This window comes from Phalacrocorax carbo, chromosome 19 (genome assembly GCF_963921805.1).
Source record: "Phalacrocorax carbo chromosome 19, bPhaCar2.1, whole genome shotgun sequence".
NCBI classification, from domain to species: Eukaryota; Metazoa; Chordata; class Aves; order Suliformes; family Phalacrocoracidae; genus Phalacrocorax; species Phalacrocorax carbo.
In genome coordinates, this window is record NC_087531.1 from 1,132,903 (window position 1) to 1,146,306 (window position 13,404).

The 13,404-nt window shown below is 55.0% G+C and overlaps 1 protein-coding gene across 6 annotated transcripts; it reads left to right on the top strand.

Annotated features, from left to right (window-relative positions):
• Positions 1-4,270: 4,270 nt before the first annotated feature.
• On the top strand, positions 4,271-9,109 carry CIRBP (cold inducible RNA binding protein). Of its 6 annotated transcripts, none has more exons than XR_010375756.1 (8): positions 4,271-4,418; positions 5,109-5,217; positions 5,309-5,415; positions 5,818-5,956; positions 6,041-6,125; positions 6,252-6,319; positions 8,683-8,788; positions 8,947-9,109. XR_010375756.1 is itself a non-coding variant. In XM_064469727.1 (7 exons), exons 2-7 carry the CDS (start codon positions 5,115-5,117, stop codon positions 6,758-6,760), a joined length of 519 nt encoding a protein of 172 aa, XP_064325797.1. In that variant the 5' UTR covers positions 4,271-4,418; positions 5,109-5,114; the 3' UTR covers positions 6,761-7,490. The 6 variants fall into 6 exon arrangements, 4 of the variants coding, with proteins under 4 accessions (XP_064325797.1, XP_064325800.1, XP_064325799.1 ...); XR_010375757.1 differs by having other exon boundaries at positions 6,255-6,319; XM_064469727.1 differs by lacking the exons at positions 8,683-8,788; positions 8,947-9,109 and adding an exon at positions 6,744-7,490.
• The last annotated feature ends 4,295 nt before the right edge of the window (positions 9,110-13,404 follow it).

Below are 13,404 nucleotides of genomic sequence, written 5' to 3' on the forward strand. Positions count from 1 at the left end.
CACATCGCCTCCTTCCCTGCAAGCCCCGCACAAACAAAGAGCGAGGAGGCAGCTCTTCGGCCGGCGCGGTTTGCGCTGGCGTGCTCTGCCGCAGCAGCTGGGCAGCCGTGCTCGCCCCCGCCGCCCCCTCCAGCCGCGCCTCTGCTGCCGCCTTTGCAGGAAGGGTGGTCCCGGGCGCCCCGCTTAGGCTTAGGGGGAGGAACGCGACGCCGGAGCGCAGAGCGCATGTGGGCTACGTGGATGTTTTTGTTCCCTCTCCAGACCTGCTGTCGTGGGGCCTGGGTAGGGCACAGCACTGAGAGCAGACCATGAGACCGCCAGCGCCGTTGCAAGGGTGTCCGTCGGCCCCTGCCCGCTGCCCCCCGTGCTCCTTCCCACCCTGCTCGTCCCCCGCCCCTCCTGGGAGCTGGTCTCCCCAGCCCTCGCCCGGGGCTCAGGGATGCTCTGGGGCTTGGAAACCTCATCAGAGCAGTGCCCGGGGCGGGTGCCTCTGCTCTGCCCCCGGCTCCCAGCTCAGCCTCCCCAGCAGGTGCCAGGGCTGCCGAGCAGGTTGGGACTCGGCTGCTGCGTGGCTCTGGGCAAACGCCCAAGTGCTGCCTGCTGCGGAAAAGGGCCGTGAGCGCAGGGGACTGGAAAAAGGTCCCTGCGAACAAAAGAGAGTGAAGCGTTGCTCAGTGGGGACCCCCCCCCAAAGAAAGCCACGGCGCTGCGGGAAAGGGCTGCCGGGCCGCAGGACGCACCCGAGGCAGAACTCGCTTGGAGGCGAGAGGGAGGCTCGGGTAGATCTGGGAACCGCGACGAAGGCGAGGGCAGGAGGGCAGGCGTTTGGCGCGTCTCGGTGTATCGGTGCTCCCCAAACTTATTTCGACGCGGCACTAAACGCTGGCACGCTGTTGGAACGGGGCCCTTTCAGAAAATAAGTATTTTCATTTATGTGATTTTTGGTACCATAATCTCTGCCACTGGAGGTTTTAAAAAAAACAAAAGGGTGATGCAAACATCTGTCAGGCGTCAGGTTGCTTGATGCTACAGACAAGATGATCCCCGAGACCCCTCCAGCCACTCGCGATTTACTGTTTAACGACGATTGCACGCCGCAGCCCCCGTCTCTCGTCACAGAGAGGCCCCGCTGCGGAGGGCGCGCAGTTCAAGGCGGCTATTTGTGGTCCTTGGCAAAGCGCCGGCGCTTTCACCATATTAGGTCACTGCAGCCGCAGTCCCTGCTCACAGACAGCTACAGGTGGTTGAAAGTGGGCTTCGGCCAGGAAAAACAAACGCAGAGGATGATGCTGGGCTCTGAAACCCACGCAGGGGCGTCCGTGCGTCCGTCCCGCCGGCAGGAACGGCGCAAAGTTAACGCTGCGCGCTCTTTCCCCGGCGCCGGGCGCTTTGGGACCCTCCGGCCAGGGGCTGCGTCGGTGCCAGCCACTGCTGCAGGAGGGTTTGCGCCGGTGACACGAATCAGGCGCTTTATGTTCTGTTGCTTAATTACAAGCCGGGACAAGCTGCGGGATCTGCCAGGCGAGTTACCTGCTGGGCTGCTCCCCAGCGCCGGCCTCAGCCCCGTGGTGCTGAGCCCGCCCCAGAGCCCCTCGGGCAGGGCAGGAACGCCTGCCCGCGCAGGGCGAAGCGGGGCTGCTGCAGCTGCCTGTTTGCAGGCTGAAGCGACACACGCTGCGTCTCACGCCCTGGGTCAGGCCGGGAGGAACGAGCAGATCTGGAGCGCACGAAAGCTCCCGAGAGCTGCGGAACGGGGACGGGAGCGGCGGCAGCACGGGCGGTCTCGACTCGGCCCGGCTCTCGCCTGGTTTCGCAGAGCGAAAGGCATCGACGCGCACGCAGCCGAGACCGAAACCACACTTTTGGGGGCAAATCTGGGCAGAGCTGCAGCGCTATTCGCTGTCTCAGGAGCTACGCTGGTCCTTTCGTCCTGCTGGGACTAAAACTCCCCTGAAGCAGCACAGGAAGGTTAACAGCGCCATTTTCAAAGCCTGCGCCGGTGAAGAGTTAAAAAAAGCCCCAGTTAAAGCCGATGCGTGTCCCATCACGTTTGCGGCAGCGAGGGTCTCGGGGAGAGGCTGGCAGCGCCGCGCTGCTCCTCCCCTCCAGCATCCCAGGGCGGCCGCCCGTGCTCCTGCCGCTCGGGAAAGGGCTCCCTGCGTCGCGGTCGCTTTGTCCGCCCTCTTCGCGGGCCAGAAGCGCTCGCGGCAGCGCGTCTCTGGTTTAATCCAAATGCCGCGCCGGGGACGCGAGCTCGGGGCCGGGCTCTCGTTTTTCCCTCTCGAAGGGCAAAGATGGATTTGCAGTCTCTGACGGCAGATGAGCCTCCGCGCTCCTCCGGGTGCCCTGACGGACCACGCAGCCCTGCGCAGGATTAGGTAGAATGGAAAAATAGGCCAGGCTTACTCGATAAGCCAAACGCAGAGTTTAAAATTAAAATAACCTCCTCAAACCAGGAAATTGGTTTTTTTTCATTTGCATAGAATATTGTACTACTTTATCCTACTATTCACAGTTTCATCCTGGTTTTAACTATTGCTGTAATATTTCCTTGGTGTTGAATCTTTTCTCCTCCTTTTACTGCAAAGCATAGCAGATACACTTAATTACCAATAGGTTGTATATATAATACATACATATATACACATATATTAAAAAAATCTATACATATACACATAATATATACATATATACATATGCATATATATAATTATTACCACCATTATTCAGTGTTAATTTGCTCTCAGGACCCGCAAGTTGACCAGTTTTTTCACGGTTTTGCCAGTAAGAAAATAGCGGCACGACTAGGTCGTGCTGCGGAGTAACGAAACACCTATTTCCGTGTGCGCAGCAGCCGAGGCTCGGGCAGAGTGCAATACCGAGATTCCGCTGTATTTCATCATTACTACAGCGCTTGTGTACAAAACAACCCTTTTCCTGCAGATCCCAAAAGGTATAGTAAGAAATCAGAGGGGAAAAGCCCCGTTTCCTTACTCTGGGAGGCTGGGAATGGGCGCTCGCCGCTTTTACAGAACAATAGCGGGCAGAAGACTTTGCATTTCACCCTGGTTTCTTTTTACTCTCTCTCAGCGCTCAGTTAGGAAATCAATCACGGTAGCTGCGAGCAAACAGCCCTGATTTAAATAACTCCGGTGTTACTATTCTGTGCAACCCTGCTCTGACCACATACCTTAGGAAAACCCCAGGGCGGGCTTTTAAACATTTCAGTAAAAACGGGCTGAGCAAAGTCCTTTTATTACCTTTTTTTTTTTTTTTAAACAGAACCATTTATGCTTTGGAGCCAGCGGCGGGGCTGCATCGTGCCGTGCTCTGCCGAGCACGCGTGGCGGTGCGGAGGCACCAGCACAACGCTGCAGAGGAGGCTGCCTCGCTGCAGGGATTACCCACCCTGCGCCGGCACAGGAGGCCGGGAAGCCGCCGCTGCGGCCTGACCCTGCGGGGCCGGGGGAGCAGGGCGGCCTCCCCGCGGGGCTCTGGGGCTCCGGGGGCGGCGCGCTCGCTGGGCCGCGGGCAGGCCGCGGGCGCCTGGCGCTGCTGGAGACGTGACCCCGGGCCTGCCAAGCGACGAGGTGACCAGCCCCGCCGTGCCACGGAGCCAAGCTCGGGAAGCGAGCGTGAGCGCTCAAGGCCAGGAGCTTGAGCTCCCGCCTGCCCAGGGACAGGCAGGGCTTTGCGGGGCTCCGGCCCTGATGCGCCGGGGGGACGAGCAGCCCCCCGCTCCCTGCCTCAGAGGAGGGGAGAGGGGAGGCGGCATGGCCCTGAGGGGCGGGCAGCGCGGCGGAGCGGGCCTCCCCGGTGCGGGCGGCACACGGCGGGAGGGCGGCCCCGGCGGCGGCGGCGGGCAGCGCTCGCCACCCAAGATGGCGGCGGCCCCCTCAGGCGGCCCCTTTGTCTGCAGCCGCCGCATTGCCGAGAAGGGCGCGAAACTGGGGCAGCGCGGCCACGCCCCCCCCCGCCGTGCCGGCCGCCGGGGAGGGAGGGGCCTGGGCGGTCCGCGGCCAATCAGCTGCCTCCACTTCCTTTCTTCTCACAGGGGCTCTCCAGGCCAACGGCCTCGGCGCTCCCAGCCAATCCGCGCCGCCCTCCGCGCCCCGCCCCCACGTGGGAGGAGGGGGCGGGGGGGAAAAAATGCGGCGGTTTTGTTTTCGCTCCCTCCTCCCGCCGCCCCCCGGCGGGGCTCATGAATATTAACTACATCCCGCCCAATCAGATGGTGCGGCGGCGGCGGCGCTTTGGTGGCGTCACTCGCCCCGCCTTGCGGTGGGACGTTAATATGCATATTCATAAGATGGGCGGGACACAGCGCGCGAGTTTATAAGCCGCCGCCCCGCCAGCCTCGGCGTACATCGCGCTGAAGCTTTGAAGTGCTGTGTGGATCTCGCACCTCCAGGGCACCGGTAAGGCGCCCGCCGCGGTGGGCGGGCTGGGCCGGGGAGCTCGGGGCTCCAGAGCTGAAGGAAATGTGCCTTAGGAGCCTAGCAAGCCTGCTACCCGGGGGAGGGTGGAACGGGGCGGCCGTCCCGCGGCACGGGTGCCCTTCGCGGCTGCGGGGAGCTCGGCGGAGCTGTGCTGGCTGCCTGCCGTGAGGGGGGGAAAGGAGCGGCGGGGAGGGGGGGGGGGTGGCGAAATGCGCTCTCGGAAACAAAATGGCGACGAGCCTCCACCGTGCAAAATGGCGGCGGGCGGGAGGCGGGGCGGCGGACTGCGCCTGCGCCAAGTGGGCGGGCCGTGAGGGAGGGGCGGGGGCGCCGCGGGGCGCGCATGCGCGCTGTGCCGGCGGGGGCCGCGGGCGCTCGGAGCCGGAGCCGCCATGGGGCCCGCCGGGGCGGGAGCCCCCCTCCGGGCCCCGCGGGTGCCCGCGCCGCCGGTGTCCTGCCGCAGCCCGGCTTCCCGGGGGAAGGCGCTTGCTCCGTGCCGGCCTGCAGAACGTTCCTCTGCGGTATGAGGCGCTGGTTCCCTGGGGTTTGAGCGTGTGCGCCGCATAAGAGTGCGAGATTATCGGGGGTGTTATGACCAATTTAATTTTCCAGGCGTTGTGGGAGTATTTCTTCTTTGAGATGCTGATCTGGGATCTGTTGACTTTGTAGGTCACAATGGCATCAGATGAGGGAAAGCTCTTTGTCGGCGGACTGAGTTTTGACACCAATGAGCAGTCATTGGAGCAAGTCTTCTCTAAATACGGACAAATTTCTGAAGGTAAGACTGCCGTGGCAAGCTGTGATGACTTTCATAAAGTTGTTGGATTGCACAGGTGCTGATGCTTTTTTTCCCCCCTCCCTCTTCATAGTTGTTGTGGTGAAAGACAGAGAGACTCAGAGATCCAGAGGTTTTGGCTTTGTTACTTTTGAAAACATAGATGATGCTAAAGACGCAATGATGGCCATGAACGGAAAGGTAAGCAGGCCTTGGGACAGCTTTCTTGGCTTCCTTAAGACGTAGAAAGAAAAGTTCGAAAGATGCGTTTCTGTTCAACAGCACGTAGAAAAATGGGTAAATAGTAGTGTCTTAAAATGATGAAATTAAATACTAAAGAATATAAGTTACTGAAGTCTTATAACTTAGCCTAACCTAAATGATTGAAAAATAGAGCTACTTTATGGGAATGCCTGTATATACTCTTTGAAGATCAGTTTACTTGTGTAGTTGGCTTAGTTGCAATGTTAAGTAAAACCTTTGTAAGGACTAGTAAATTCTGGTACTTCTCAGCTGGCAAGGCAGGCGTCTAACTCGTGGTATTATGTGCTTTGCTACGGAGACGTTCCAATATCAAGCTTGTTTATTTTTTCTGTTTGTTAGTCTGTGGACGGGCGTCAGATCAGAGTTGATCAGGCTGGAAAATCATCAGAGAACAGATCTCGTGGATACAGAGGGGGGTCTTCTGGGGGCAGAGGCTTTTTCCGTGGGGGCAGAGGTCGGGGCCGTGGCTTCTCCAGAGGTGAGTGTGCCTGAGCGACCTGCGGTTCCTGAAATGGTAATGGCGGTTGTCAGAACTCTTAAGTGTCTTTGGTGTCTGTTGAAGGAGGTGGTGAAAGAGGCTATGGCGGAAGCAGATTTGATTCCAGAAGTGGAGGATATAATGGCTCCAGAGACTACTATAATAGCAGGTAAAGTCATTGCAACTGCGAGCGGGCTGTTGGGGAGCTCTTTCGGCCCGTTGCCTGCCTGACAGACGCGTCAGTAGGCTCCAGAGCCCGTTGAGCCAATATAAAGCAGGTGAATGTTTTTAACAGCAGGAGTCAAGGTGGCTATGGCGACAGGTCTTCAGGAGGATCCTACAGAGACAGCTACGACAGTTACGGTAAGTCGTGGTTCAAATGGGAGTGACGAGTACGTATGCTGTAGGAACTCTCTAAACCTTCTGACCCTGTACTTGACTCTGGAAGTACTGTAAGGCTCAGGTGGACTGTACCACTATTTCTGTTCTTGCCCGTAAGAACCAATCCGCCAGGCTTTGGACGTGGTTGTGCCGTTTAAGTTTCTAATTTGTAATGCATGTGTAGGAGTTGCTTGGATCTAAGGCAGAGCAAGTTTTTAAAATGCGTTCCTCGAGCTTGAGACTAAGACAAAACTCGGATGCCCTAACAAACTTTAATCAAGGGTGGGGGAGTTCTCTTGCGATGTAGCGAACTAGCACTAGCTTCTGAAATAATGCAAGGGAGTAAAATGCTGGAACTTGTCTATGCTTCAGTGCCTTTACAATTGTGCCTGCTTCTTGTCCTCAGCTACACACAACGAGTAAAAATCCTTCCTGACTCAAGATCGTCCTTCCAATGGCTGTATTTATAAAGATTTTTGGAGCTTCGCTGAAATCGTTATTGTGTAGTACATCTCCTTGTATTTTCACTTTTGTAGTATTATCAGTTCTAATCTTGTCAAAACACAGCCTGACAGCTTCTGATATAAGATGGTCTAATTAGACTTTTCTTTAAGAAAGCTCTGCTTTCAAGTGTTTTTAATCTTTTTTGAAAGCACTTCAGATTTTATTTTATCCTTCATGATGAGCCAAGGTGTTTTTTTTTAAAGTTGTGAAGTTGGGGCCCCAATTCAGTTTCTTTTGAGATAGAAAGGACCTTTAATTCAATGTTCACTGGAAGCTGAACAAGCTGTGGACTTTTTTTTTTTAAGTGCATTACCTTCGTCTTTTGTAACATTCCTTTAGTGTAGCAAGGTAGGAATGCAGCCTGGGTACAAATTGGAAGGCAAACCACCTTGATATATCTAAAGAGAAACTTGCTTGTATGTTCAACCCGCATAACGGTATTTTTACTGTTGTAATGATGTAAATTACCCAGAAATAGACTTGCAAACTTACCATAAAAGAGGTTCTTGAAAAATGTTTATTTATATTGTCCTTTTTTACTGGAAGAAATATGCATATTCCATTGATATTGTATTTGAAGTGGTAAAGGATTCTTGTATACAGTTTTCTTTGGCTTTACGAAGCCTATTAAAAGACCGTCTGAAATGAACTCTGCTCCTGACATTTACATTTCATTGCACAACACAATCCCGGAAGATGAAGCGACAGCCTTTAGCCTAAGTAGCGGAGGATGCCAGAGGAGAGGAGAAGACCAGTGATAGTGTAAGAGCAAGCCAGATTTACTGACCAGTTGCTAGAATTTAATCTGAATCGGTCTTGACATGCGAGCCTGTCAACATGCTGTCACATAAGAATAGTCAGACTTGCCTAGAGGCCGAGGACCAAAAGTACATGCCGTAGGATGTCGTAGTACTGAAAGCCGAAGCCAGAAGTCGAGGGAATGCTGCTGTTAGGTAGGATAACGGATGTTTCCTTAAAATGCTGAAATAGCCTACATTGGAAAGCTGTAGCGAAGAATCAGTCCTTTAGTAACTGGACTAGGTACCGGCTTGACAGGAGTGTTCAATGGTAGGTAACTGCCGTGATCAGCTAGCTTTGTCATTGCCTTACAAGTTCTAAGAATTCTTTGCTAGCATATGGAAACTGCAGTGTCCTTGGAGAAAAGAAGTGTTGTGCCTCCAACAGAAACCTCTGAGACGAAAGCTGCTCTCTTGGCTAGTTCATATGTGGAAATAGTCCTGTAATTCGAGGTAACTCCTTTTGCTCATGTCCGCATCCTTCCTCTTGTTGAGAGCTCATTTGAAAGTCTAATGTACCTGTGAAATATTCCTTTGGCAATTTTGGTCAACCGATGGAAAAATTTTAACCCATGCCGTATGCAACCTTTGGCTTGTGGCACAACTTCAGTTCCACAGATCAGAGTTGGGCATGCAGTCATGTCTTGCTAGTAGGTACGGAAGCAAGATGGGAAACGAATTCCCTGACTTGATATGTGGTCATCTATTGAGAATCTTCCTAGACTTCATTAAGTTGCTCACTTTAATTGTAGCTTTCTTTGCCATCCTACTTGTTGCCATTAACTTTTTCCCATAGCCCACGCCTCCTAAGCAGCCATGCCAAAGTGGTTAACTCTCTGCTTAGGGATCAAATGATACCTTGGCTGGCGTATCGGGCATCAGCCAGCCCTGGAACAGTTTTCCCAGACTGTGCTTCTGTGATGTGATGGGTTCAGCGAATGGCTTGTGAAACCCTCGTATACGATGTGACTTGTCTTGGGGGAGGCGGGTGGCGATGTAAGGGCTCCCTTTGATATTTTTATTAATGTACCTTTGCTTTGGCAGGCTGAAGAGGAGACGGGACGCTCGACGCGGAAGGCGAGAGGGGATTCTGAGGAGGGAGAGCGTTCGCCCCAGGGAAGCGGGAGCGAGGCGGCGGTTTGCCGGCCAGGTACGCTCTCCCTTTGTCCGGCCTCACTGCATAGCTTTCCCTGAGCCCGAAGGCTCTGTTACCGTCCTGCGAGCGGTGATGTCTCACCAGTAGCTTACAGGTTAAAACGGGCAGAGGCTTCGTCTGCCTTCACGTTCACTGTCTTAATTCTATTTCAGCAATGAATTGCGGCAGAGAAGACCAGGAAGGACGCCGTTGGCTGGAGTGGTGGAGACGAAGAGCTCTGAGCGGTGGCGTTGCTGATTCCTGTATAGGTCAATTCAGCAAGGAAAAAAGTAACTACACCAGAATAAAATACTCGAATGTGGAAAAAAAAAAAAAGACTCCCTGTAGCACTTCTGTGGGGAAGCAGAAGAGATTGTGGCCGAGGCGCGCAGGAGGGGCAGTTACCTGGTGATGGGGCAGGGGGAGCACAAAACGAGTGCTGCCGTTCCCCTGGGGGCGGGCGGGGGTGGGGTGACCTGTCTGCCAGGGTGGCCCTGAGGGGGAGATCCAGTGCTGTTGCTGCAGCCCCGAATTAAGTGGCCGGATGACTTTAAGCTTGTGCATCTGCAGAGCTGCAGTGGGGGAGCAGCCGCAGCTGAGGGGAGCTTCAGATGAGCAATTGCTTAAACCGGGAGGTGGCTTTTGTGCAGAACAGAAGCGGCTTCTGCCAGCCGAAATGGTAACACACAAAGTCTAATTTGCACTTAAATGCTGAGGCTTTGTTGAGCGTGGATAACGATTTCCGTCTGTGCACGTTAGAATTAAAATCGTTTTGCTGATGCAAGTTGAGATGTTTCCGCCATGCAGAAGTGGCTGCACATTTCTGCAGTTGGGCCCCTTGCAGTCTCTGGGTGGGACGGGAGTCACCTGTCCTGCCACTGGTGAGTTCTGGCGGTTTGAAGTGCTTGCCTCAAGGTGAAGTTGCCCCAGGTTTCCTGTCTCAATGAAATGGGGGGGCAGTTTGTAACTCAACAGCGAAGTCTACAGGTTGGGTTTTGGGAAGAGTTAATCCAAGTCTGGAAAGTAACAGTTTGGGTGTTTGTAAATCACTCTGGTCTGTTTATATCCTGCAAGAGCCCAGCAGAGCAACTCCTTCAGGTGAAAGCTGTTGGGCGCTTGGAGGCGAGCGGAGTGCGATGAGGGCTGGAGCCGCGCTGAGCTGTGCGGCTGTTGGGTCCCGCAGGGAGGTGCCTCGGCTGGGTGGTGGCAGCCTTCAGGCCGCGGAAGGGCCGCGACGGCGGCGCTGCTGGGTAGCCACGGTCGCGCCGCCGGGGTTAGCGCCAGGAAGGGGCCCTGCGCGGGGGGAGCTGCCTGCACACGTTCATAAGGAAGCACAGTCCTAGCGGCCGGTGATTTGTAAAACTTAGAAAATATTAGCCTGTGGCTCCGGAGGAGCGGCGTAGTCGGAGCAAATCCTGCTGGTGTGGGCGAAGGGGAAGTTTGGCCCAAGGGGAAGGGCAAATACGCCAGCGATTGCAGAGGCTGCAGCTTCGTACTGAGCCCTTTGACTCTCTGGGCTGGAATGGCTAGCGAAGGACTCGGTCCCATCCTCCCCAGCGAGCAGGGGTGGCCTTCCATTTGCAGTGTCTGCTGTTCTGCAGAGGCCGCTCTGGGCGGGAGTTAAACCACTTGGGCTGTGCTGTTTAATGAAGGTTCTCGATTGCCGCGTCCTTCGCTGCCGTGATGTTGGTTGCCCTGCCTCGCGCCCAGACGAGCGCTTCGCCCGGGGCTCCTCGGGCCGGGCCCGTGGGGTTCGCGCTGGCCGCACAGCGCGTGCTGGGCGCTGGAGACGGTTGTCGCTCGCTCTGTAGAAGGGCAGGTAAAGCACGGACAAGGGAATTCAGCTTTCCTTGCAGGACGTTCGGAATTGATGAAACATTTCACTTCGCTCTGCTCTGTGAACCTGCTCTCCAGTAAACTGCGAAGTTACTGGGAGTTTTCAGCCTCTTGTGTTAGAAGTTTGTTCTCTGTGGCATCACTAACCCCAGCTCTGTTGGACTGGGGTTTTCTCCTGCCCAGTTTTAAATCTCATCTTCAAAATGGACCATCAAAAAGTTGAACTAGCCGAAGTGTCCCCGAGCCGCGGTTGCTGCCCCCCTCCCCCGGCCAGCCCCTCCCAGGAACACACTGGGCATGATGTTACATGATAGGGAATATCCCTCTGGCCAGTTCGGATCTGCTCCCTTGGCTGTGCCCCCTCCCCTCCCGGGTGCTCATGCCCCCAGCAGAGCCTGGGGAGCTGGAGGTGTCCTTGACCAGTACAAGCGCTGCCCAGCAACAGCCAAAACGTGCGTTATCTCAACCTTGTTTTCACGCTAAGTCCAAAGCACAGCGCTGTGCCAGCTAGAGTGAAGAAAATTAACTCTATCCCAGCTAAAACCGTGACAGTCCTCTTCCGTACGTGTAGAATATGAATTTTTTTTATCCACTTGCTACCTAGTCCCTGTCTCATCAGCTTGTAATGAAGTCGGACGAGTGCTGGTCGCTGCACTCCTCCAGCTGGCCCCTGACTCCATCTCCCGTGTGCCACGGATTGTAAGAACTCTTCCTGCCGTGGAGGTGGCTTTTTCCAGTACATCACGCTGTAACTCAAACCGCCCTCAAGCCTCTGCCCTCCAGCCTGTCACCTTCCATAGGTTACACCCATGTCCCTCCATCCTACACCGTAGGGCGGAAAGAGCTTGAGCTGCTTCTCTTGCCGCTGCCCTGCTGGTCTGACCCAGCGCTGGCCCGGGGCTCTAAAACGAGCGCTGCCGTCCGAGAGACCCGCTGCACCCGGGCTCGTTTGGCCCAAACGGAATTGATGCACGTGCCTGGTGCTCCTGAAAAACGAGGTCTTGTTCCTGGCTAAATCCTGCAGATGTGGCGGCTCAATATGAGGGTTCATACTGCTAGAGGGGCCGGCAGCTGCGAGTGTATTTTTGGCAGCTTTGGAAAGAATGGGGCAGGAGAGTGCAACGTGATCCGTGAAGGCGGTAAGAGGGTTTCCGATGGTCTCTGCTGCTGTCCTGCCCACCCTTTTTGTGTTAAAAGAACATGTTGATTGCTTTATTCTACCCCCTCCCCACCTTTTTTTTTTAAGGATACTTCTCTGGCTTTTGGTTACGCTATGCCCCACTTGAAGGACGGTCTTTTAAGAGCAGCGCATTACGCAAAGAAGTCTGCTTGTTAGCCTAAGCGCCTTTGAAGAAATCACGCGGGTATCGTGCCCAGTAACAATTACGGCTGCAGCGTCTGAAGGGCAGGGCTGACGGCGTGTTCTCCAGCCCACGCTGTAAAGCCTGGTTATTAAGGAAGGCTGTGGTGGTTTGCCAACCTACCGAGGCGTAGCCGCTGCTCCGGTGCTTGCGTTCTCTCGTTGCTCGAATCAGCTCTCCAGAGCAGACAGGTGTGATGGAGGCCGGACACTTTGCTGGTATAAATGAGCTAAATTAATGGGTAAACCCAGCTTTAAAAACTTGCACTCGTATTAAAAAATACTCCCTCTTGCTGGGGAGTGGCAGGCAGCAAGCAGGGCGCTTGCTCGTGAGCCCCCGAGGGCTTGCTGCCCAAGAGCCGTCACAATTTCCCCACGTAAGAGTCCACAAGAGCCCTGGGGGCATTCGGTGCACATAGAATGGGAATGATTATCCAGCTTACTTCCTGAAACCTACTTTTCCTTCTTTTTTTAACCTTTTTTTCCAATTATCTAAATGAACAGGGTTTAAAAAAAGAAATCATCTGACATACCTTTGGGGGCTGTATCTAGCAATTCACCAGTGAGGACTTTGCATGTTAATGGAGGATGATATTAAATATAGTGGCAAGAGAGTGTCAGAAACCTTTGCTGATAAAAATGCAGTCGGGTGACGTTTAAATGAATTCAATCTGTAAATACTTACAAAGCATTATTTGAAAGACCTTCCTAAATAGGATGCCTAGATGCTCAAACGAAGGCAGAAATAATTAATAGGTGCAAAAATAGAGGCCTAGTTTGAGGTGCTGTTATTTTGGCATCGCTAATTACAGCACTGCCTTAATGATTTGTTGCTGGGATGGGTTGAGGGAATAGCTAGCTGCAGGGGCTGGATGCAAAACCCAGTCGCATCTTCGGGAAGGCGCTCGGGTGCCATGGGCCGGGTGTGACATCTGCTGGGGGTGACCCATTTCCAGCTGATATGCCCTTTTCTTCAAGTCCTGTGAGTCCAGGCAGCTCCAGGCCCTTCCCTGAGAGGAAAGCTTGTGGGGGGCCGGGGGGGGGCTGCGCCTCGGGGTGGCTGAAGCAGGGTCAGTCCGGAGCTCCTGTGGAGAAACAAGGACATTGGTTGTCAGAAATGCTCAAAACAGGCGTGTTTCAAGCAGTGTTCGCCTCTGGCTGCCCCTCGCGGCAGTGGAACGGCAGCCCTGAGGGAGAAGCGACGGCCCTGAGGGGGGAACGGCGGCGCTGAGGGGAAAATGGCGGCGCTGGGGGGGGGGTCGTCACGCTGTGAGGGGGGGAGGGGCGGCCCTGAGCGGGAAATGGTGGCCCTGAGGAGGGGAGTCACGCTGTGAGGGGGGGAGCGGCGGCCCTGAGGGGGAAATGGTGGCCCTGAGGAGGGGAGTCACGCTGTGAGGGGGGGGAGCGGCGGCCCTGAGGGGGAAATGGTGGCCCT

What these genes read in the sequence shown, in the direction of transcription:
- CIRBP (XM_064469727.1), top strand. Translation starts at nt 5,115, where the DNA reads ATGGCATCAGATGAGGGAAAGCTCTTTGTCGGCGGACTGAGTTTTGAC. An exon ending in ATACGGACAAATTTCTGAAG is followed by an intron (nt 5,218 to 5,308) that starts GTAAGACTGCCG and finishes CCCTCTTCATAG; the next exon opens with TTGTTGTGGTGAAAGACAGA. An exon ending in TGATGGCCATGAACGGAAAG is followed by an intron (nt 5,416 to 5,817) that starts GTAAGCAGGCCT and finishes TCTGTTTGTTAG; the next exon opens with TCTGTGGACGGGCGTCAGAT.